Raw genomic sequence first — 22,963 nt, 5'->3', positions numbered from 1 at the left:
CCGCGACTCTGCCCCACAGCGCCCGCCTCACGGGCCCGCCGCAATCCCGGCGTGCAGTGCGCGCGCCATGCCCCGCCCTCCGCGTCACGGCAGCCAATGAGCGGCGCCGCCGGGGGGCGCTAAGCGAGGCCGCCGGGGGGCGGATGTTCGTGGAGAGCGGGCGCGGCGGGGCCGTGCGCGGAGCGGCGCGGGGCGGTGAGTGCGCGTGGGACCGGCACCGGCACCGGCACCGCGGCGGTGGCCGTGGCTGTTTCATCGTCTGCCCGCGGTGCGGGGCGTGCCCGGCAGCTGCGAACCACCCGGGAGTCGGCGGCCGTCGGCTCAGCCGCCGCTGCGAGGCCTAAGGCGCGGGCCGGCTGTGCGCGGAGAGCAGTTGGGGGGGGGGGGGGGGGGGGGGGGGGAACGCGCGGGAGCCGGGGCCCCGAGGGGGGTGGGGGAGGGGCGGTCTGGGTTCCCCGGGCCGCCTTTCTGGGTCAGCAGCGCTTACATCGCCGTAAAGTACCGCGAGGAGCGGCTGTCCCCGTCCGGCTCCGGGCCGCTGCCGGCGGAGGGCAGCGCTTCCACGCGCGCTGTGCGCGGCCGCGCCCGCTCCCCCGGGACCCCCCCTCCCTCCCCCGGGTGGGCTGCGCTCCTCTGCTGCGGCCGTAAGGACACTGTGCAGCTTACTGTGCAGCTCGGAGCCGTGCGCGTGTGTTTGGATCGGGCTGCACGCAGATGCTTTTGTTGTGTGTTAGTCCACTCGTTACTCATTCCCCTTCTGGAAGATGAGAAGCTGTTCTTTCTGTTTTTTAATCTTACGTCTGGGAGGTGGTAACGTCTAGTTGAGAAGCTCTCTGTGTTAAGTTGTTGAAAGCTCCCTCTGAGCCACTCTAAGGTCATGTTTCTTAGGTTAAGGTCATGTTCTTGGTATCAGTGACTTCAGCTCGTGGAAGAGATGAAGTTCAATCTCCAAACACTTTCAAAGATAAGGTGTTGCTACAGAGGCATTCTGAATACCTTCCAAAGATGGTGTGAGATTTCTCTCCTAATCCCCAAGTTTTCTTCTGATGTTCTTCCAGTGCTAGCCCATCCATCCCAAAGCAGTGTGTCTGCACAAGGCCTGGCTGCTCTGCTCTCAGCCACCACTTGGCAGTTCTGGTCCTCTCCTGGCTGCCATGGGTAGCTGTGCTCATTTATTGTGATGGTTGGGGTGCTTTGGCCTTGTGAGGTCCTTCCTCAGGGAAGCAAAGGCTGGAACAGCTCAGTGTGTGTGGATGCATGTGTGCTTGCATACACCACTGCATAATATTTTCCTTTTTTGTTTAGAGCCCAACTCATATACAGCTTGGTCAACCCTGTGTGGTTGCTGCTGTGTTGGCAGTGGTTTGTGAATACCTTTACATGAAAGCACTGCAGACAGCCCTTTATTGTTATGGATGCTGTGTCTTGCAGCCAAAGACTCTTCACAGCTCTAATTCTTTTACAGTGCCCTGTTGCAGTAATTATCTTGTCTGAAGTTAATATTTCCTTTCACTACAAGCTTCCAGAATCAGGAAGTGAGCTGTGTGCCCCTTATCTTCAAGGATTACCAGAGCTTAATCTTCCTATGCAAAGGCAGCTATTTCAGGCATGCAAGTAGGGTTTATTGAACTGCACACCAGTGCTAGCACATTGATGTACAAAATCCCTCACAGATTCAGATTTACTTACTACTAATCGGTTTACCACCTGCTCCTTCATTTCCTTCCCCCACATCCAGGAATGAGCCCATGGGTGTCACTCACTGCAGACTGATGGTGACACATGCAGCTGCAGTTTGTGAGCTGTTGCCCCAACCTGAGCTCTTCGTGCCTCCGTTGGCACTGCCTGCAGTGGGGAAGCACAGCAGTAGTTCTGCTGCCATTAGGATCCACCTTCATTTGTGTTCAGCTCTGCTGAGCCCAGAGTCCTGCGTGGGAGCTGAGCTGTGAGCTCCACGTTGCAGACAGACAGACAGGCTGGCCGTGGCAGGAAAGCTGGCTGAAATACTGAAGTACTATGAGCACCTTGCCACGGTTCTGGTGCAGTATGCAGGTACGGTGCGTGTTCTGTGTGCTTCTCTCACACTGTCTGGATGAGGGTTGTTAGAATGTAGGATTAGATGGAGTTGACAGAAGTAACTGTTGAAGTTTGCTGACTCTGCAGCGTGCTTAGGTGGCTCCTGTACCAACGGTGAGTGGCAGCTGATGATTATAGAGCTCTGACCATGGCAGTGAAGCCAGGTGTACAGTAGAAAAGAGTGTACAGTCCCAGCAATAGGTTTGAAGCCTGGGAATCAGTTCCAGGTAGCAAATGCTTGGTTTGGAAGTACGACTTTGAAGCCTCTGTGCTTTTATTCTCTCCTTTCCCCTCCTTGTCGTTATCTTTTCTGTGTTTTCTAATTGTTTGCTGCAGGTGTTAAGTACTTTGTTTTCTTCTAAAATGCATTCCCTGAGACGTCAGAACAAGTGGTACATGATCAGATGGGAGTTTCATATTCTGCAATCCTGTTTACTTCTGTTGGAGGAAAAGGACCACTGTTCAGGTTGAGAAATAAGTATTTCATATGTTGGCTGATGTTGGCAAAAGATAGCTTTGTATTTATAGTAAAGCCTGCGTCAGCCCATTTCTAAAGTTCTCCCCTCTGGATGCTGAGTAAGTGAGAAGCCTGCTGAGTGGGTGTAAACTCCATGGGCTTCCCAAGCATGTACTTTAAATGCTTTTAGGTGTGTGAAGGTGTCAGGGTACCTGTTACTACTTCTTGATTTGAGTTACAGGGGACGGCTTTGCGTACCTTCTTTTTGTTAACTAGCTGGATATCTGGAAAGGTGTTTGAGAGCCTGATTAATGATAGCATGAGGCTGCTGCTGGAGCGTGCACATGGCTGAGCAGCTCTGAGTGCCCCCAGGCAGTGCTGGGCTCATGGCAGAGCTCATGGTGTTTGATGGGACTTTAGGGAACGCAGCAGGGAAGGCTTTTGCAGAAGTCCTGATGTGGGAGCTCCATTGGGGGGCTGCCTTAAGCAACCTGGTCACGGAGCCTTGCACAGTGAGCTGTGTCAGTTTGTGTTTCAGGGAGAGTCGTTGCCAACGTTTTCTGCTGTTGGTAATAACAATGATCTGTAAAACGATGCTTTTCAGTTATCACGAAGTTCTCTCATATATGTATATATACCTATAGAGATGTATATTTTGCTGGTCATTAAGAAACGGACAAATTCTGTTAGTGAGAGCCAGTGGCTGCAAATGGAGTCTTGTCAAGGGCCTGGCATGGGACCCAGCGAAGATAGATACTTGCCTTGATTTATGCCTGGAACATTGAGATCTTTCCTTTCTGTATTCAAGCCCTTCCTAAACCCATATATAGCATCAGCACAGACCTGGAGCGACGGGCAGGTCTGCATTGGTGGAGCCATTGGGTGCAGCTGGAGGCTGCCACGTGTCCACAGTCAGAGCAGGCAGAACCCAGCAGAATCCAGGGCTGAAGGCCACCTAGAGCAGCCTGCTTTTCTCAGGGCTGCTGTGGGAGGAGGACCTGTGCTGGCAGTCATCTCACAGTATTGTGGAGCTGTGGGATATCCCGAGTTGGAAGAGACCCACAAGGACCGCTGTCCTGGCACCGTGCACCACTGAAAGACATGGCTCTGTCATACTATCATCCTGACTTCAGATATTTGTACACATTGGTCCCCTTGAGCCTCCTTTTTTTCCAAGCTGAAAACTTGTGCAACTGCTTGGAGCATAGAGAGGTCCAAATGAAGAACTGGCTCTTCACTGCAGCCTTTCCTGCTGTCACTCTTTCATTTGAAAAAGTCAACTTCTTGAGTGGGCACCCAGCATTTCCTGGGTGCTGGCAAGTAGCACAAGGTGAATTCGAGTCTCCGTGTCCCTTGTTGGGCTCGCTCATCCCCACCTCATTCTTCTGCTTCAGCCTTTTAGGTAACCAGTCCCATTTCAAACCTTACAGTATTCATTTTGGAGGGTACTTTTCAAGCTCTGATACAGGTCCTTGTGCACACATGGCAGCTCTGGTGTGTGCTTTGTGTGCTGCTGGCAGCTGGTGCCCACTAGACACATCTCCCCTCTGTTGCAGAGCAGCCTTGATGTCTTCTTAGAGCTGTAGTGAAACTTGAGGTGGGAAGTGGATGGGAAGAGAGAGATTGAGAGGCTGATATAAGGGGAAATTTCCTTTCTCTGTCTCTTCTATGTAGTGTGTAATCTCTGGAAGACTGTGCTGCAGACTTGGGCTGCTGCTGCTAATTATCTTGATGGGATTGGGAGCTCCTGGATGCAGCACGAGTCTGTTTGCTGAATCAGCAGTGGTGGTCTGTACTTATTTGAGAGCATTTCTCTTGGTACTGAAGCAGCCACCTCTTTCCCTCTGCTCCTGTGTGATGCTGGGCAAGAAGAGAAATGAGTACTTGATAATGACTCAATTCTAGCAGACTCTTCTTCTTTTATAGCTTTCCTCCTGTTAATCTGCCTGCTGGAAGCAGGAGGGGCATTGCAGGCTCACAGCTGCTACACAACAAGTTTCCTGCTGGTTTGCAGTTAAGAAGTGCTTTATTTTTTTATGGGGAGACTGTGGACAGTCATGCTGAAGACTTAAGAGCACTTGTAGGTCTGTTTCTGCTCTTTCCTGCGTGTCACATTAGCATTGGAGCCTTTTGTGGGCAACTTAGATACAAGAATCCTAGCAGAAAATGATCTGCTTCCCTGCAGTGGTGTTTGTGTCTGCTGGGGAGCAGGCTGAATCAGATCACAGGGTGTTCCAGCAGCACCTGGGCTGGCTGGCATGGGGGTCAGGGTGTGCTGGGCAGCTGGGAGCAGGGCTGCTCTGTCGAGGTGGTTGGGCACCTCCTTACACTGACACAGGAGCTGCTTGGCTGTGCTGCAGGCCTGTACTTTGCCTTCCATACAGCCCAGTGTTGGGCCTGTAGCTAAAAGATCTGATCTTTTCCAAAAGTGGTGATGGAAATAATTGCATTAAATAGCTGCCTTTGTTCTTCAGTGGGATAGAAAGCAGTGGTTTGGGCAGGGAGCATTCTCACCCAGGTGCTGGTGTGGTGTGATGCTCCTGCAGCCAGTGCTGGCTGCCCATCCCTGTGCAAGGCCCAACAGCTGCAGTGTCTGCCTGGGGACAGCGTGCTCTGCTTCACCCAAGTGTGGGAAGACATGCTTTGAAGTTTAATACTTGATAATAAAATAGCTTTCACAACAATTACAATTCCCCTCTTTTACTTTCTTGCTGCTTCTTTACCGTGTGGGGCCTCTCTATTTTTAACCTGCTGCGTTTGTGATTTGTTTCCCTCAACCCTCTCGACCTCAGTGATATTTTGGCTTTGGAGTATTTCAGAAGCAGTGCTGTGGGCATCTTGCATAGCTGGGTGCAGCTATTGTTGTTGCCAGCTGAACAGTGCTCAACTTTTTGGCTGCTGCTGGTGTTCTCACCTTTCAGCTGCTGAGATGAGAGCCCCCTTAGACTCTCTGCATCCACTCCCTTGTCTATTTACAGCCATACACATACAGCAGTCGTGTTTGTTAGCAAGTTCTTGGAAGTGGAATCCCCTGGAATAGAAAGCATGGCACTGCCTGCAGCGTGTCTGGGGAAGGTTTGGTGTAAATGAAGGAGCTGCCATGCTTCAGCCCCTCGGTGCTGGGAGGCAGCATCGTCGTCATCTTGGATGCTTCTGTAGTTGTGCTGCTTCCCTCAGAACATATGTGTACCTTAGCAGAACTGCAGCTATTTTTATCACTTCACATTGGTCCAGGGCTTTTTTTATTTTTTGCATTGGCTTTCTGTTCAGAGTGAGTTTGCTGAGATGGAGATAAATGCAGCAAAATATTTTAATGTCTGCAGTCCTGGATCCCTACAGGTGCTGAATACAACAGAAGATGGGCAAGGGCAGTATACCTTTCCAAAACGTTGTTGTTAGTTTTGTGCTTGAAGCTTACATTCAGAGGGCTGAATTTTTGAAGCCTCTGGTAACGTGGAATTGTTTAGAGTCCTTTTTTTTCTTGTTACCACCTCTTGTCTTGAGAAAAAAGGCCACGTTGAAGAGGCAGGAGCAGCAGGGGCTGTGTCCTGCTGGCATGTACACAAGGCATAGCTGGCCATCGCTGCAGCCTGCCTGTGGCAGATCTGTGGACCATCTCACAGGTGACTTAGCACAGAAATGAATGTAATGCCTTGAACTCAGAAACACGCTGGAAGCTGCAAAGCAATTTTTCTTCAGTCACTTTTGGTTCAGATGTGCATAATTAGCTTTTCTTCCTGTATACAGTGGCTGGCTGTTTAAAGATCTGTCTCCTTTTTGCTCTGTTTCTCCCATACCCCTTGCAGATCCCCAGCTAGGTCTGTCAGCTCTCCTTGCTGAGGGAATGAATTGCTGAGCACTCTTTTTTGGCTACAGAAGGGCTCGACTGCTTGCCAGCCTCCTTGATTAAAAATAGCAATAGTAGTTGCAAGCATTTTTTTAATAATAATCTAAGGCATGCCTTGTGTTCTTGCTAGTAAACGAGTCCAGGTAAATTCACTACTGGTGGCAAACCAGGCAAAGCTAAATATCTGTTAAAAATGGGTTGGAAGAAGCAGAATAAATGTGTGGCTTCCAAGATTCTGAACTGGGAAATACTGTCCAGTGCTGGAGAGATGCACCCCTGGTTTGTAGCATTGCACAGCTTGATTTGTGTGGATCTAAGGAGGAATGTTGGGAATAATGTTTGTGAATAATGTTTGTAAAGTGATGTGAGTGTAGCGTTGAGTGGGGCAGGAGAGGATAAACAGGAGGTGTGATTGTTTCAGGGCTCTGGAGGATACCAGCAGTACCTGGGACGGGGTGATATTTTTATACTGGTGATATGAGGCATCACAAACTGTTATAAAGTATCTGCATCTATTTTTGTATTTCAGGTTTAAACCATCTGTCCTTTGATCCTGCCAGCAACAGCAAATCTCTGCAGTTTGGCAGCCCAAGTGGTGCATGCCTGTCGGAAAGCCCAACTGAGAATGGAAGTGATCCAGGCAAGAAGAGGAAGAGGACAAACATTCCTCCAGGTGAGCCGTGGAGTAGCTTGAATTTGGCAAAAGAGAAGGCATCTGTGGAAGTGCAGACCAAAGCCAAGTTCTGTGCTGAGATGTCAGTGCAGATAGAGCCCTTGTGAGGCCCCACCTGCAGTACTGCCTCCAGGCCTGGGCCCCCAGCACGAGAAGGATGTGGAGCTGTTGGAGCAGGTGCAGAGGAGGGTATGAGGACAGTCAGAAGCTGCAGCACCTCTCCTGTGAATGAGGTTGAGGGAGCTGGGGGTGTTCAGAAATGTGTAATTGTTCTTCACTTCATTTCCCTGTTCAGCACAGAAGAAACGTCTTCAAGTGGCAGTAGAAATATTGTCTTTGTGAGCAGACTGGCTGTCTCTGAATTCAGTGCATTTGTGGCAGTTTATATTTGCCGAATGTTTGTTCCTTCTTCATAAATTCTTATCTTTAATCAGTGTTCCTTCAGGTCTCCTATATCTGTGCACTGTAATGGACAAATCATAATTCTAAGTGCTCTTGGAAGTCAGTGCATTCATACGCTTTGCTTCCCTGAAATGTCATCTACTTGATAGGACACTGCTTTTTTTTTTTCAGATAGCCCTTTCCTGTGTGGAAGGGTCAAATATGCTTTTGTATGCTGATACAGCAGAGCCCTGCTGAGCAATGTTTGTCTTACAGGGCAATGAAGGTACGCACTGAGCTCTTAATCACCTTTTTTTTCTCTGCAGATGGTGGCAGAAATCTAAGCTTAGATTCTATTTCAATGGGCTTGCCAATGTCAGACCCAGCTGCCTGGGCCACTGCGATGAACAACCTGGGGATGGCTCCCATGGGGATGACAGGACAGCCCCTCCTGCCAGGTGTGTGACTTTATCCAGACTGTGCCCACCTTTTCCTTCAAAAAAGTCCTTTCCTCCGTGTCTTTGGGAAGAACCTGTGTCAGTTGAGTTGGGTTAATGGGATTTTATATCCGGTGCATGTTTATAAGCTGGATTTGAAGCGCATTAATGTCAACAAGGGGTATATCTAGAGGTCACTGATTTTGAAACTGAGTTCAGAAGAAATACATATTTATGGATGCGAGCAGTGGCTGCTGGGGTAGTGGCAAGGTGGATTGTACCTATAGGTAACTGTTGGGGATGTGTTCCACACTGAGATGTGTATACAGGGCTCAGGAAGCCAATGACACCAAGTAATACATTATTCTAAGCTGAACTGAAACTGCATAGACTGAAGGGTGGGAGGGGAATGATGAAGAAAGCAGCAAGGCAGTAAAATGGCAGAAATTAAGGGAGGATTTTGCTCAAGAAATGACCACTTGATAGTCTGGAGTACTGCTTAGGGATGAGTTAACCTATCCAGGGTGTGTTAAAGAGTTCCTGCGTGGTAACAGAGCTTTGCTATAGGTGATTTCACAGCAAAAATCCTGAGCTGAAATTACTGTTTCAGTCCTTTGATACAATTAAGCTCTTGAGAAGAATGCTGTCTCATGCCTGAATAACTGCCTTCATATCTAAGAAGAGAATATCTGCGTTGGCAGTACTCTACAATCCTATTACTCCTCCATGGCACAGTGCAGGTAGTTTGCTGTGCAGCTGATCCTATATTTAGCTATTAGCATCACTTGATATCAATTTTGCATGCAGTCTGTACTCTTCTGTTCCCTAGACCTCGTTTCATGTTTGTCTTTGCTGTAAGAGATGCTTTCATGGTTTTTTTCTCCTATTCACATACATGTGTCAAGTAAAAGTCGGTAGAGGTCTGTCCTGGGAGAGCACACAAGTTTGAAGTCGCTTTTCCATTCCCTGCTGTAAGAATAGGGAAGACTTTAGGCTTCCAAGTCACATTTGTTCTGATCCTTCTGAGATCAGACTTTGAGATCAGGAGTTCTGCTCCTAAGGCAAATGACTCAGAACGGTTTAGAAGGAGCACGATGTTTTTTTGTGACCTGAGTGCAAGAGAGCATAATGCTCTGGTGAATTTGGATCTGCTGCAAAGCATAATGATGGTTTAGAGACCAGACATATTTGTAGTATCAGTGAAAGAGGAGAGGTAATGGAAGCTTGAAATGTGTTGGACCATCTTTGCTCAAAGACAGGTGAGACTGAAGTTTCAGGTCGCATTAAAAAATTGTTTGAAAATGCTTGAGAACTTACTAGCCTCGTTCTGTTTCTACAGATGAAGTAAAGCATGTAGTTGTGAGATGCTTTGACAAGACTACAATGTCTAAAATGAATACACATCATCTTTCACGCCATCCAGGTAATACTAGTTTTATATAAAGTTCTCATGGCTTTCAGCAGCTACCAGGTCTGATGTTTTTGAACCTCTTAGAGTCCTTGAGGGCTTCTTTCTTTTCCTTTCTTTTTTTTTCCTTCTTGCAAATGGAGGCAGGCTTTTCTGAATTTGCCTTGCAAGCCTCTCAGATGCTGGCCTGTAGCCACGAGATTAGCTTCTTAACAGGAAGAGCACACCCCTAGGCAAGGTGGCAAGTTGTCCAGCATATTGCTGTTGGGGCAGAAAAAAGTGAGGTTCACCACAAATCCAAAGTTCTCGGGGGTCTGTTTTGTCCTATATATGCACCTACTTTTTTTAGAACATAATTCTCTTCTCTGCTAGTTCTTTGCTGCTGCTAATTGTATCGAGTTGTGCTTTTTTTTTTTTTTAAGCCTGAATCAGAGAAATACCCATCCTGGATTTCTTCTCCCTCTGATTTCTCCAGCTCCTGTTTTTCTCTGCTGTGTCTGTTTTCTTCCAGCGGGCGCTGAAATAATCTTGATCTCATAGATATACCTTTGCCAAACTGTGTGGATCTTTAGATTCTGACATGTGGGTATTTCAGCAGTCTCTGCTTGTCCAGCAGGTTGCTGTTGCTCCATATCCCCACAGTGAGAGCTTTGGTCATTCTTCTTCCTCTCAGCTTGTTGAAGGAAGTTTCTTTCAGTTTGCTTTCAGTGGTGATGCTGTTGTTTTGGCTTGGATTGGGAACTTCCTTGCTCAGAAATAGGTCTTTTAGATTTTCTCCTGCTACCTTATGTCTTCAGTGAGCACTACCATTGAAAGTCACAGCTATTCACAGGGTAACCTTCATCTTGAAGTTCAGCAGGGATCTAGAGTGGGGTAGGAAGACTTGTTTTCCTTTCTCTGAAGTCTGTTTCATGGTGGAGCTTTTGCTTTGGGTCTGTTGGCACTGTTCATGTGTAGCATAAAGTAAGCAGCAACACTTGCAAGCAAAGCATTGTACATAAGGTGTGTAGAAATGCAGCCCTAGACAAAATATTTCTAATTACAAAGGAAAATAAGATTCAGCTACCAAACAGATGTCCCATTTGTGCACTAAGGGTTGTCTTGGACCTGGATAGCTGTGGAGCCAAGCAGGAGCTGTTTTAAAGTAGTGTTTGCAAAGTGAAGAATACAAAATCATTTCCCTATGTTAGGGATTTGAATAGCCTATGAAATGATGCCAGCTTAAGATCAAATGAAAATGCTATCTCTGCACCATTCTGTTCTGCCTGTTTGTAGTCATCTGTACCCTGCAAAATTAATCTTATCTGCTTACATCTGAAAAAGGCAGCCAGCTTCAGCCAGTTCTGCTGTGCTCAAAACTGTGTATTCAGTGATAGGTGCTCCCCAAAACACTGAAGGATACTAGGTCCTCAGAGTGCCTTCTGCTACAGGGAGAGGAATGGTGGTATACAGTAGAGAAGGTGACTTGCACCTGAGATCTCAGCCTCATAGTACCAGCAGGCCCTGATGGTGCTGAGTATCCTTAGCTGCTGACATTAACTCACAAGCTTTCTTTGTAAAGCATTTATTTCAATATACATTTTCCATGTTTGTTGCCTGGAAGTATTGATTTCCCCAAGGTTCACAGCTTCTGAACAGATGAAATACTTCACATTTGACAGCTCTCCTTGGTTTTAGTTGGCATTGGAGGAAAATATAAAAGCAAAAAAGCAGAATAACATACTTCTTATTTAGTGCTCAGACTATACCTGAATAAAGCCTAAGAATGAGTTGAGCAAGGTAAGATGCATGTTGCCACTGTAGGTTGCATTTCCTTAAATGCTGATGTATGTTTTACCCAGAAATCTTCTAGAACATTCTGAACTGCTGAAGTTCCTGACTTTCTTTATATGGGTAGTATAATATTTACTGGGAAAGGCTCTAGTGCTGGACTGGAGATGGTATCTGTGGAGCAGAAAGGGAAGCAGTATATCTGAGCAGAGGAAATCTATTTTTCTGAGGCAATCAACAAATAGTTTTCTTACAGTTATTTTAAGGGTAAAATGTGAAGTTCTGTTGAGGTAAGTGGTAATGTCCCCTCTCATATTTATTCAGATTGTTTTCACTGTTGTTTGTAGATGGAGTACTTCAGTTGCTGTCCAAACGAATAATTAGTGTATGAGTCCAAAACTGATTCTGTTTTTCTCTCCCCCCTGTTTAGATTTTGATCCTGCTCTTGGGATGATGACTGGAATCCCTCCAATCAACCCCATGATGCCAGGCTTGGGGATAGTCCCTCCTCCCATTCCTCCAGACATGCCTGCTGTGAAGGAGATCATTCACTGCAAGAGCTGCACTCTTTTCCCACCTAACCCACGTAATGTCTGCTTATGTTTTATCTTCTTCCTACCTATGAATCTGGGTGCCTATATAGAAAAATACATAGATAAAAATGTGTACACCAGAGAAGAGCCATGTGGAGCCCCTGTAGTGACTGGCCAGACCTGTCAGCCAGTAGTTCACCCATCGCATTATGTCTTTTCCTCATGTACCTCCAACCTCCTTGCTGGCAGAGCACTATGGAAGCTGAAGTCTTTGACTCTGTGTAAGCACTATTCAACAGCCACTAAAACATCTCAGTGTTACCAACACTGTTTTCATCCTAAATCCAAAACACTGCACCAAATCAGCTACTGTGAAGGAAATTGACTCAGCCCCAGATGTTTTGTTTGGGAACAAGCTAGTAAACATTTTTGCTTGTAGAGCAGCTCAGAAACAGTTGGTACAACTATTTGTAAATCAAGTCAAACATACTGTAGCTAACCATACCATACGTTTGAAGGAAATGAGGACATCTGTTGGGGCAGGTGGGCAGGTGTATGGAGATCAGGCTGAACAAATATGGCCTATTTTTGTTTTGCTGTTTTCAGATCTTCCCCCTCCAGCAACAAGAGAGAGGCCCCCAGGCTGTAAGACCGTGTTTGTTGGGGGGCTGCCAGAAAATGGAACTGAGCAGATCATTATGGAAGTGTTCGAGCAGTGTGGGGAAGTCATAGCTATTCGGAAGAGTAAGAAGAATTTCTGTCACATCCGCTTTGCTGAGGAGTTCATGGTGGACAAGGCTCTCTATCTTTCTGGTAGGTGTATTTCTGTCTCAGATGGAAGCTTAAAATTCCGGGTTGTGAGTGTAACAGTGTCTGTATGGTTTCAGGGTTAGGCTCGATAGCCATTTGTTTCACGTTGTGAAAATGTCACTTTGCCTCTTTTCCCACTGTTAATGCTTTTCTGCTTAAATACCTAAAAGCTGCTCCTGATAGGAAACATAGCAATACTTAGTTACCTTGGGTACTGTAGACTTCTACAAACCATAAACGTGCTGGCTTTCTGGGAGTCACAGACAGGCAGAGATTGTGCAAGTCACCTGTCCTGTGTGAACACTGCTGTCATCACCACCAGGCTATCGCATCAGGTTGGGCTCCAGCACGGACAAGAAAGACACTGGGCGCCTGCACGTGGATTTTGCTCAGGCTCGGGATGACCTCTACGAGTGGGAGTGCAAGCAGCGCATGCTGGCGAGGGAGGAGCGCCATCGCAGGAGGCTGGAAGAGGAACGCTTCCACCCACCCTCCCCACCTCCTGTCGTGCATTACTCTGACCACGAGTGCAGCATTGTTGCAGAGAAGCTAAAAGGTGAGCGGTCTTGGCTTCGATGGTTCCTTCCAAGCTTCGTGTTTTAGTCCTGGGACTTCTTCCCAAGTCTGAACCCTGACTGTGGCCTGATTCTTTCAGTCAGAAAATATTCGCTGCCACGAAAGAGTACATCTAAATAGGCATATAAAATTAACTTGTAAATTTCCAGCTGTTGATTCTCCTCTTTCTTGTGATGCCCCTACAGCTTTCTATCAGCTTCTGATTAATTGAACTCCCTTGTGTAGTCTTGTGTTTGGGTAATACTATGATTTCAAACGCCCAGGTCAGCCACCCTGAGCAAGCTAATCTTCGAAAGAGGCAGTTCAGGTGGCAGGAAATGGATCTGAAAGCTGCACGGACAAACTTGTACTTCCGTGGTTTAAAGATACCGTTTCTTGCTGCAGATGACACTAAGTTCTCAGAAGCTGTGCAGACCTTGCTCACCTGGATAGAGCGTGGAGAAGTGAACAGAAGGACTGCAAACAACTTCTACTCCATGATTCAGTCGGCCAACAGCCACATTCGCAGACTGGTGAATGAGAAGGCAGCTCACGAGAAGGAGATGGAAGAAGCTAAAGAGAAATTCAAGCTTGCTCTCTCAGGGATACTGGTTCAGTGTGAGTAGCATTTCTGAACTGAGTGTTTGCTATCTGTTGTTGTAGGGAAGATGCTTAATTTCTAGAGCCTGGTGAGATCATACTGAAAAATCACTGGGAAACATAAATGACAATGGCTTCTATGCAGCTATAGTTAATTTATGAGCATATGACATTAACTTGGTATAGGTTTCGTGTGGTATTTTTATTGAAGTCAGTCCACATCTGAGAGGGAGCGGAGATGAACTCCTAATTTTTTTCCTCTTTTAGTTGTAGTCTATTAGTAATTCTATAATCATTTCTTCACTGCAATTCTGTGTACAGACAAGGTAAGTTCCTGGTAATCTGATGGCTCAGCGAAATGTGCAGGATTTATTCATCAAAGGTAGGATGCATTAGAGAGCTCCCAGTACCCCGTTGTCAGTCACAACTGAAGTTATGGTAAAACCTATTGCAGTACAGAATTTTGAACCCAAGTCCCACTACTTTATTAAATCAATAAAGAGGCGTTGGCTTTATTAGCTCCAGAGTGATTTGTAGCAGTTCCTCAAAGCATTCATGGTCTGTTGCACATCTCTTTTTTTATCAAGTCTGAAATATTTTAAGTGTACTTTTTCCATGGCTTTTCCATGGCTTTACTGAGTCTCCTTGAACCTGTTGGCTAGGTTATCAACATTCTTTTATATTAATTAATTTGACTGTTAATTGTCTAACATTTTGATTTATGTTTTATTCTGTAAAAGAAAATATTTATATATGTATATGGGCACACGGGCCAGAAGAAAAGGCAGTATGCACTGCAGAGTAAGTAGTAATGGTCAACAGCATGCAAGTCACCTCTATAAAACACCTAGTGATATCTCAGACACTTCTAGATTTATTAGTTAATCTAAGTAGCAGAGAGTTTATTTCATTTCATAAGAATTATACTTACTACAGTGCCACAGGTGTGGGGAAAAAAGCAGCTGGGTGTGCTTTCTGCTGTTGGTTGAATTCTGGTCCCAGGGGAGGCACTTTGTATTTCCAAAATCCTCTGCAAATTTTCTAGGAAGATATTTTAGAATAAATCCAAGGAAGAAAAAGAAGTCAATACTGGATGTGTAGGATGCAGTGCTGTGGCTGTTGCACTGTTCTTTGGGACTGAACCCATTGGGCCTGAGAGCATCCTAAGTGCCAGCTTTCACAAGCAGTGAGAGCCAATTTTAGAGAGCAAGTGCTGTCCAGGCATACCTGCTGCACTCATAAATGTTGTTGCACATTGAATGTTTTTTTCCAGTGCAACACGTGCCTTCCTTTCTTCCAGCTGAGTGCAGATGCAGATTTCCCAGCTGAGCATTGCTCTGTGACACTGGCCTGGTGTAGTCCCTGCTTCCCTTTGCAGGCACAGAGTCCTGAGCATGGCTTCAGCACAGTACAGTGTTATAACTAAAGGTTAGCCAAACACCTGCCTGATTCCACTCTTTTACTCCTTTACTCCTCTTGTTCGCCCTCTCTGGATGATATTCTGGCCTGATTTGTCTGCTGATTTGATACTACAGTCGAGCAAATAGTGGCCGTGTACCATTCTGCCTCCAAACAAAAGGCTTGGGACCATTTCACGAAAGCTCAGCGTAAGAACATCAGCGTGTGGTGCAAACAAGCAGAGGTTGGTAATTTTTTATTGTGCTAGATCCTCCAGCCAGTCTCTTTTTCTTGTCAGGATATTGATTTTAAGTTTGCACAGTGCTCACGTGGGTAACAACATGTTAATTCACAGTGTAAGATGGGAATTACTCGGTCGTCTCTCGTGTTCCAGGTAATAAATTTGCTGTTAGTATTTGTGTTACTAGTAGCAATACATTAAGATCTGTATGTTGGTGGAATATTGATCTGTTTTTAATGTTAAAGCAAGAGGTATTTCTAGAGAGATAATAAGGTAAAAAAGACAAGCATTTCCAATGAAATCTGTTTTTTCACATTTCTACTGATTGACTTGAGAGATGGAAATAACTGTAGCTGGACAGTCTGAGAGATTTGAGGGGAAGTATTCTCATATTTGTACATTTATCTCATGCATTTGATATTGCTAGTGGGGAAATAAGGATTTAAAGGTGGGGCAGGAGCAAGGTGGGGGCTGAAAGGAAGCGTATGCAGATGTCTGCCAGGATTGTAAGGGAACTGGACTTGTGTAGGGTGGGAAAGGGGAGGTTGAAAGGGCCCCCATCAGCAGCTTTGCTGTTTCAATGGGGGGCAGAGAGAGGCAGAAATGATCTCTTGTGATAGGCATATGGCATGAGGGTGAGCAGCAATGGGTGCATGTCACAACAGGGGAATTTCCATTTGGGTTTTTTCAAGTTCTGTTCCTGAAGAGCAGTTCAGCCCTGCAGAAGAGCCCCAAGTGGTGAGGGAATCTCCATCTTTGAGTTTTGAGTAAGGCCCTGGGCAGCCCGATCTGGGTTTGCAAGGAGCACTTACTTGAAGAGAGCCAGAGTTATCTCAAAGATCTTATGAAGTATTGTTTCCAGCCTAAGCCTGCCTGTGATTCTGTGTTTTTCTGATGTGTTATATTCTTTACCACAAACAGATTTCTTCCAGTGAAGATAAGTCACCTTTCACCTTCAAAATTATTGTCATGTCATATGCAAATCTGGGCAAAGTTAACGAGTTGGTGATAACTGTTTATCCAAAAACCAATTGTCTGTGAGGTTATGCAGGCCACCTTTCAGCATAGCTGCAACCTGAGAAAAAATCAGAGTATGTGCAGAGTTTGGTAATGTTCAGTGAACAGTCTTTGGGTAAAAAGCAGAGGAGTGATCCTCTCTGACTTGGTTGAACTCTGGATGACTGTTTTGGGGAGTTCACAGCTGAGAACCCCCCTTGAGATTGCACTTCTGGGATATCTTTCCAAATCCCACCGAATTAGTCCTTTCTTAGCAGCTGTAATGGAGGAGCTACTGTTAGATTTTTATACCCAAAAAGCCAAGTGGAGGATCTTGATTCAGGTTGTGCCTCTGCTTTGAGCCCTGCTGATTTCTTTTCTGCTTGCCTGAGATTACTTACCATGGTTGGGGTGGGAACGCGCTCTCCGTTTGGAGTGGTCTGTTTTTCCAAGGTAAGTACTCCCAGTGGGAAGAGGCAGTGAGCCCTGTGATGGGGCATCTTCCAGGGGTACTGCTGGGCTCAGCATGCATTTCATTCCCAGGATTGTTTCTTAAAGGAAGATGACCCCCCAGCGTGCATCTTCTTGCTACAGCTTTTGTTGGAATGGAATCCAAGGAAAGCTTGGAAGGCACCGTGGGGAGTGGCTGTGTGCTGGGAGTCATTGGGTTGGAAAAGGGTCTTTTGTGATCTGTCAGTGGTGATTGAAGGTGGTTTTGCCACAGTGCAGGCAGGTCTTGCAGCTGAGAGCAGCTCACGAAGAAGCCATGGCAGCTTGAGACTTGTTGAAACACCATACTGCTGCTTCTTTCCTTGCTTTGGAAGGGCCTTGATTAAGTATTTCTCCTCTGTGATGCTTTTCTTTCCCCATCCCTGGCTCCCCTTCAGCCACAGAGCAGCCCTGGCACATCCTGCTCTGCAGCCAGGGCAACCTTGGCCTCACTGTGTGCTGTGCTCTCAGCAGGCTCTTCCAGTTTCTAGGCCAGCTCTTAGATTTTTGGCTTTTGGGGCACAATCAGTTATAAACAGTAGGAATGTTTTTCTGCAATCTTCAACCTGGTTGCTGTTTTAAGTGTGGTCTCAAGGGCAGGCAGCAGTTGTTTTGGAACTGAAACCAGCCCTGTCCCTCCTGCTCAGGTTTGCCTCGTTCTTGCCCTTTCCCCATCCCTCATCCAGGCTGAGAAGCATGTTTATTTCCCCTGGGGCATGGGAGAGCATGGTTTAGAAGAAAGTTGGAAGAGTCAGAAATGTCAGTCATGCTGATAGATCGGCTCATGCTAGATACTGTCCTTGATTGAGTATTCTGTGCCAAAAATTTCTGCCATTTCCCTTTTCCTGTATCGTGGAGTTGTGTTTTGCAGATTTAGATTTCTGCATCTCTTTATCTATACAATCTGTTCCTTATAATCTGTATTTTAAAAAGTCTGGTTTCTGAACCGTAGGAAATTCGTAACATTCATAATGATGAATTAATGGGCATTCGAAGAGAGGAGGAAATGGAAATGTCTGATGAAGAAATAGAAGATCCATCAGAAATGAAAGAAACAGAAGAATCAGGTAAATTATATTTTGCAGTTCATATGAAAATGTTTCTCCAGTGATTTTTAGACCCCCACTCAGGTCTGACTGTGCAGGACAAAATCAACAGCAGTTTTCTGCAGCATGCAGTCTCTAATACTTGCTCTGACTTATTAATCTTGCTAAAAGTTTGTGCATTCGTACAAACTCTGAAGGGAAAGTAAGAAGTTCATAGCCAGTACCAGGACTTCAGAGGAAGCTGTAAAATAAATAAATAAATAAATAAACCTTTTTACAGGCAAGCATGGCATCTGTGGATATAGGTTATTTAAGCAGTGGGTTTTATAGCTATTTCTGTTGCTGTCAGCTGCTCTACCTTTCAGCTTTTCTGGTTAGGAAACCTACTTCCTTGCCCATGTTGATTTACCCCAATGTGTTATTTTTCCTTGTTTTTTTTTTTCTCCCCAACTTAAAGGAGGTGTTCTTAGTCCAGGGCAGCATGTTTTTCTGAACAGTGGCTGTAAGAAACTCTCTTTGGTACTCTGGATTTAGGAGCCACAGAGCTGTCAGTGAGCCTTCTCTGTGTGCTGTGAGAGCCAGCTCATCCCCAGCTCTGACTTCTGTTCACTGCCTGCCTTGTTTTCCAGCTCTGGTGTCACAGGTGGAGGCCCTGAAAGAAGAAAATGACAGTCTGCGCTGGCAGCTGGATGCCTACCGGAATGAAGTGGAACTCCTAAAGCAGGAGCATGGCAAAGCGAGCAGGGATGAAGACACAACCAAAGAGCAGCAGCTGAAACTTCTCCAGCAGGCTCTGCAGGGAATGCAGCAGGTGGGCCTGGGCTTCAATCTAGCTGTGGCCTTGCTACAGAGGGAGCACAAGGGAGCTGTGGTGCAGAGCACAGGCACAAGCAAAGGCATTCTGTTAATTTCAGTGAGATGAGGATAAGCAGATGAGGACAGCTTTTTGTCATTTCTGATGTTTTCAAAAGGAAAACAAACAAAAACAAATAAACCCAACACAAAAACACTTCAGAACACTGATGGACTATGAGCTGATGACAGTCACAAAGAGATGAGCCATACTTTATAGATTCTTTGCTGTGAATCCTGAAATAGTGAGTCATCTTCCCTTGAAAACCCTGTGGAAATCTTAATTGCCTGCATGAGCAAAAATGTAGGAAGTCCCAAGCTTGCTTTGCAGCCTTTTCTGAAGTTAACTGGGCTTTCATTCTCACATAAGTTCGTGGATCATATATTGCTCTTTGACTTGAGCCAAATATCTACAAGGAACCTAAATACTTAACAGTTTTCCCTCGTGCATTAAACCAGACTGATAACCAAAGTGTATGGATTACATGATAGTGCAGTAAGCCCTTTGTTAGATTCTGCAGACGTGCTGTGGAGACTGTGGTGTGTTCACTGAAGGAATCTGAGGTAGGACCTAATTGCATTGCTGTTTGTAACATTGGAGCTAGCAGGAGAAGCCGTCTGTAAGGCTCATCAGCTATTTGTGTGTGAGGGAATAGCAGCAGTTGCCAGACAACAGATTTTCCTTCTTGCAGGCATCATGGAGTTAGTTTCTTTATATACCACTGCCAGGATATGTAACCGTGCTGACAGAGGTATGAGCTATTTAACTTTTTCTTCCAGCATCTTTTGAAAGTTCAAGATGAATACAAAAAGAGAGAAGCTGAGCTAGAAAAAGTGAAAGAAGACAAACTAAAGATTGAAACATTGTTAGAAACCCTTAAGGAGCAGGTATGTGACTTCTTGATCCCTTCTTGTTTTTCAATAGTAAATACAGTTCTTGCATTTTGTTCCACATAGCATGTGCAGAGAAGGAGGTAGTGTAGAAGATGCCTAGCTCTTGCTTAGAAAAAAACTAGAAAGAGTCTTTAGATAGAAAAGTTTTTAGTTTTTAGAAAGCTAGAAGAAATTACCTGATTAATAGGAGGCTGCATATCATCAGTGAACTTGCTGATTGCTTCATATAACAGTGAGATAATCAACAGAAGCAACTAGATAAATATAAGGCTGTATTTTGTTTGTGGGGGTGCTAAGCTTGCTTGGTCCTCTGCTCCATGGCAGACTCGATTGTATGTGTACCTACAGGATAGGTGAGAAACATTACAAAGCACTTACATGTCAGGAGGACTGTAAAGCCAAGTGCGAGGTCCTTCCCTGACTTTGTACCAGCCCCACCATTTTGTGCCTTGATGTAGGGAAGGTAATAAATACTTAGATTTTAGTAATTAAAATAGAGTTGGAATAGTTTGAATACCAGTAATCTCCAGTGGAGGAGCTTTGATGGGTGCCAAAGAACAAAAATAATGCACTAACATCAGTATTTTTTTCCTTTTCTTAAACTATATATAGCAAAGTGTAGCAAATGAAGAGGACAAAGAGAGAGATGTTACTGATGGCCAAGGGAATGTAAGTCAAAGACTTCTGCTGCTTTAGTCAGTGTCTTACTGAAGGAAGTAGGGATGTCTCCTTGTAAAATGAGCAATTGATTGCTGTGGAGCGTGCAGACTTGGTGCATAATGGACTGTCTGCATGTTTGCAAATTAAAAACTTCAAGTTATCAACAGCAGCTTATTTTGAGGATAATAAGTTATGCAGTTTGTTTTACTTCAGTACTAGAAATTCAAGTCAAGAAGAGTTCTGATCCCAAACCCTCTGCGGTCAGTAATTGCTTGCTTAATCACGCTGCCACTGTTTATGCATCTGAAAAATGTACATCTGCATCTGAATTAGTTGCTTCAAGACTTCCTATCTAGTCTAGTTTTTGTTTGTTTTTTAAAGGATCTTCCAGAGCAGATGTCATATGAGTGACCAAGGGATGCTGAAAGTGCCTGTTGTGGTACCTTATTTGACTTCATTAGCTTTAATCTAGCTTGGTAATTCAGACACACAGGTTCTGACAGCAACACGAACATCAATCACTCTGGTGTGTTGGATGCCTTTTGCAATATGTGGACAGATAAATAAAGCCATATGATTCCTCACAGAATCAGGAAAACAAGAATACAAAGTCAAGTCTTACTTACCCTGTGTATTTTTTTTTTTTCTGCAGGAGAGCAGTGTGCCCAGAGTTTGTGCATGCAGCCAGGAGAAGGAGTGTCCAGTTGAGAAGACAATGAACAATAGCCCTGTGAAATCGGAACGAGAAGCTCTCCTAGTTGGTAAAGCCTTTTAATTAGCTTGGTGATGATGTTAGAGACCCAGACTGGTGGGAGTTGCTTCAGAGTGGCCTGGCAGCTGCTAGTGACTATCTTTTGTTTCTTGAGTTATGCCAGTAGAGGTGAGAGTCCTGCAACCAAGGACGCATGCTGCTCTCTGCATTTACCTCTGTCTTTTCCTGCTCCTTGAGCTGGTACAGTTGGAATGGAGTTCTGCTTTACTTTAGCCTTGTATCCCCACGTTTATGATAATCCCCTGCTGAATCTAGGTGAGGTTTGTTATGGAGCACATTACCATTACTTGGCAGGGAGTGAAAGTGGCAAGATCTCTCAAGTGCATCAGTTAGTTGTTGTTTACTGTGCAGCCCACAGGCCAAACCTCACTGTATTTAAATCCAAAAATGCCAAATAAGATCCCTGTGTGCAGTGCTAGCAATGGCAGAGAGCTGGTGTTCTCAGCTGATAGTTCTCATGAAAATGACATTTGTGGTGTGCCTTTCCCCAGGAATAATTTCAACATTTCTTCACGTGCACCCATTTGGAGCAAGCATAGAGTACATTTGTTCCTACCTGCAGCGCCTGGACAGCAAGGTAGGTGTGCTAATACCTTCAGTTCCCAATTAGACACCAGTTAAACAGGTTTGAGATGTATCCAGTCATTAGAGGGCTTCTGTAATCAAAAGTGTGTTGATTTTTAGTGACTTTTCCCTTTTCTTTTCACAGATTTGCACCACAGAAGTGGAAGTTCTCATGACCAGACTACAAACTACATTCAAACAGGAGCTGAGTGGGGTTGGGGCCAGTTTAGAGAAAAAATGGAAGTTTTGTGGCTTTGATGGCTTGAAAATGACTTGAACTTCAGCTGAACTGACTTGACACTGAAAGTGACAGCAGGGTGTGTGTGTCAAGAAAACTTGGGATGCCTCTTACCTCTGTTTATGAAGATTATCTTGCACGTATGGGATAATAATGTAAGTGAAATTTTAAGTCCAGAGTAGCACTAGAAGAAACTTCGGGTGCTGGAGCTTCTTTGAGTTATTTTGTTAACAAGCAAAGTGCTGTTTGATGCATTTTGTGTACAAAGTTCACGTCTGATATTTCTAAGCACAGCATGTAGGCTGCGTGTTTTGCCAATGTTGTATGTGTTTCGTGTGCTCAAACCTCTCATCATCATTGTACCTTCTTTTTACTGATAGGAACACATAGACTATCCACTGAGACAAATAAAAAAAAAAATCTTTTGGTTTCCAGAGCCACCAAAACTAAAAGAAGGCATTTTTTAGACCTTTATATGATTAAAAAATGAAATATGTTTAAGCAGAAGATTTAATCAGCTCAGTGTCTCTCTGAGCCTAACAATCAGTTCTTTTTCATGCTCTTTTTCTCTACTGAAAGTTTAACAGTTAAGCTAAAGTGAAGGCAGTGTCACCAGGAGTGTGATTATATGGCAGTACCTCTGGGGATCTGTGCATTGCAGAATCAGTCTGTAATCAAACTTTTGGGGGGAGGGTACTTAATTTTCTACTGATCTTGGTGGAGCAAAAGGCCTTCATCAGGCCTGTGTTTTACTAATCAGTTACCTTCAAATTTCTCCACCTGCTTTTGAGACTGATCTTCACAAAGTGTGAGAAGCAGCACGGACTGCACCTTCCCAAGGGCTGCTCATCCTCTGCAGGTTAGTAGGATAGGTGGTTAAATGCTTAAAAAAATCAAAAGCCACACTGTCATCAGACAGAGCTTGGAGTGGATACCTCCTGGAGTTGTAGAAGCAAGGGAGGGACCTGCACACAGATTATTCTGCTGCAGGCTGCAGAAATGAGTGGAACAAACCTTTCTATTGGGACCAGGCTGCCCAGGCCGGGGGTGGTTACCTGCTCACCTTGCTCCTGACACTGAAAGACTGCTACACTGGAAACATGAAAACCCTTTTCAAGAAATCTGACTGTGTCACTACAAGTGAACATTGTATTTTTAAGGAATAAACGTTTTTTATGTTCCAATCGTGGCCTTGCTGCTTTCTTTTTGTTTTCCCTCCTCCCGTGACTGCAGGAGCATCGTAATTCCTGTAAGACAGAGGGTTGG

General features: G+C 45.2%; 1 protein-coding gene across 2 annotated transcripts; it reads left to right on the top strand.

Moving 5' to 3' along the window:
- The first annotated feature begins 129 nt into the window (after positions 1–129).
- ENOX2 (ecto-NOX disulfide-thiol exchanger 2) lies at positions 130–22,246 on the top strand. Of its 2 annotated transcripts, XM_065729239.1 has the most exons (16): positions 130–195; positions 6,910–7,053; positions 7,761–7,892; positions 9,211–9,294; positions 11,480–11,635; positions 12,189–12,395; positions 12,715–12,948; positions 13,353–13,565; positions 15,083–15,189; positions 17,624–17,738; positions 18,347–18,528; positions 19,350–19,457; positions 20,076–20,132; positions 20,776–20,884; positions 21,387–21,472; positions 21,605–22,246. In XM_065729239.1, exons 1-16 carry the CDS (start codon positions 144–146, stop codon positions 21,734–21,736), a joined length of 2,118 nt encoding a protein of 705 aa, XP_065585311.1. In that variant the 5' UTR covers positions 130–143; the 3' UTR covers positions 21,737–22,246. The 2 variants fall into 2 exon arrangements, with proteins under 2 accessions (XP_065585311.1, XP_065585312.1); XM_065729240.1 differs by lacking the exon at positions 9,211–9,294.
- Positions 22,247–22,963: the final 717 nt, after the last annotated feature.

This window comes from Cyrtonyx montezumae, unplaced genomic scaffold (genome assembly GCF_038088225.1).
Source record: "Cyrtonyx montezumae isolate F1298 unplaced genomic scaffold, pur_monq_1.0 scaffold_11, whole genome shotgun sequence".
Taxonomy (NCBI): Eukaryota; Metazoa; Chordata; class Aves; order Galliformes; family Odontophoridae; genus Cyrtonyx; species Cyrtonyx montezumae.
Note: the sequence above shows the minus strand (reverse complement) of the source record. Positions and strands in the feature narration are given on the sequence as shown.

What these genes read in the sequence shown, in the direction of transcription:
- ENOX2 (XM_065729239.1), top strand. Translation starts at nt 144, where the DNA reads ATGTTCGTGGAGAGCGGGCGCGGCGGGGCCGTGCGCGGAGCGGCGCGG. An exon ending in TCATCTTTCACGCCATCCAG is followed by an intron (nt 9,295 to 11,479) that starts GTAATACTAGTT and finishes CCCCCTGTTTAG; the next exon opens with ATTTTGATCCTGCTCTTGGG. An exon ending in TCTTTTCCCACCTAACCCAC is followed by an intron (nt 11,636 to 12,188) that starts GTAATGTCTGCT and finishes TGCTGTTTTCAG; the next exon opens with ATCTTCCCCCTCCAGCAACA.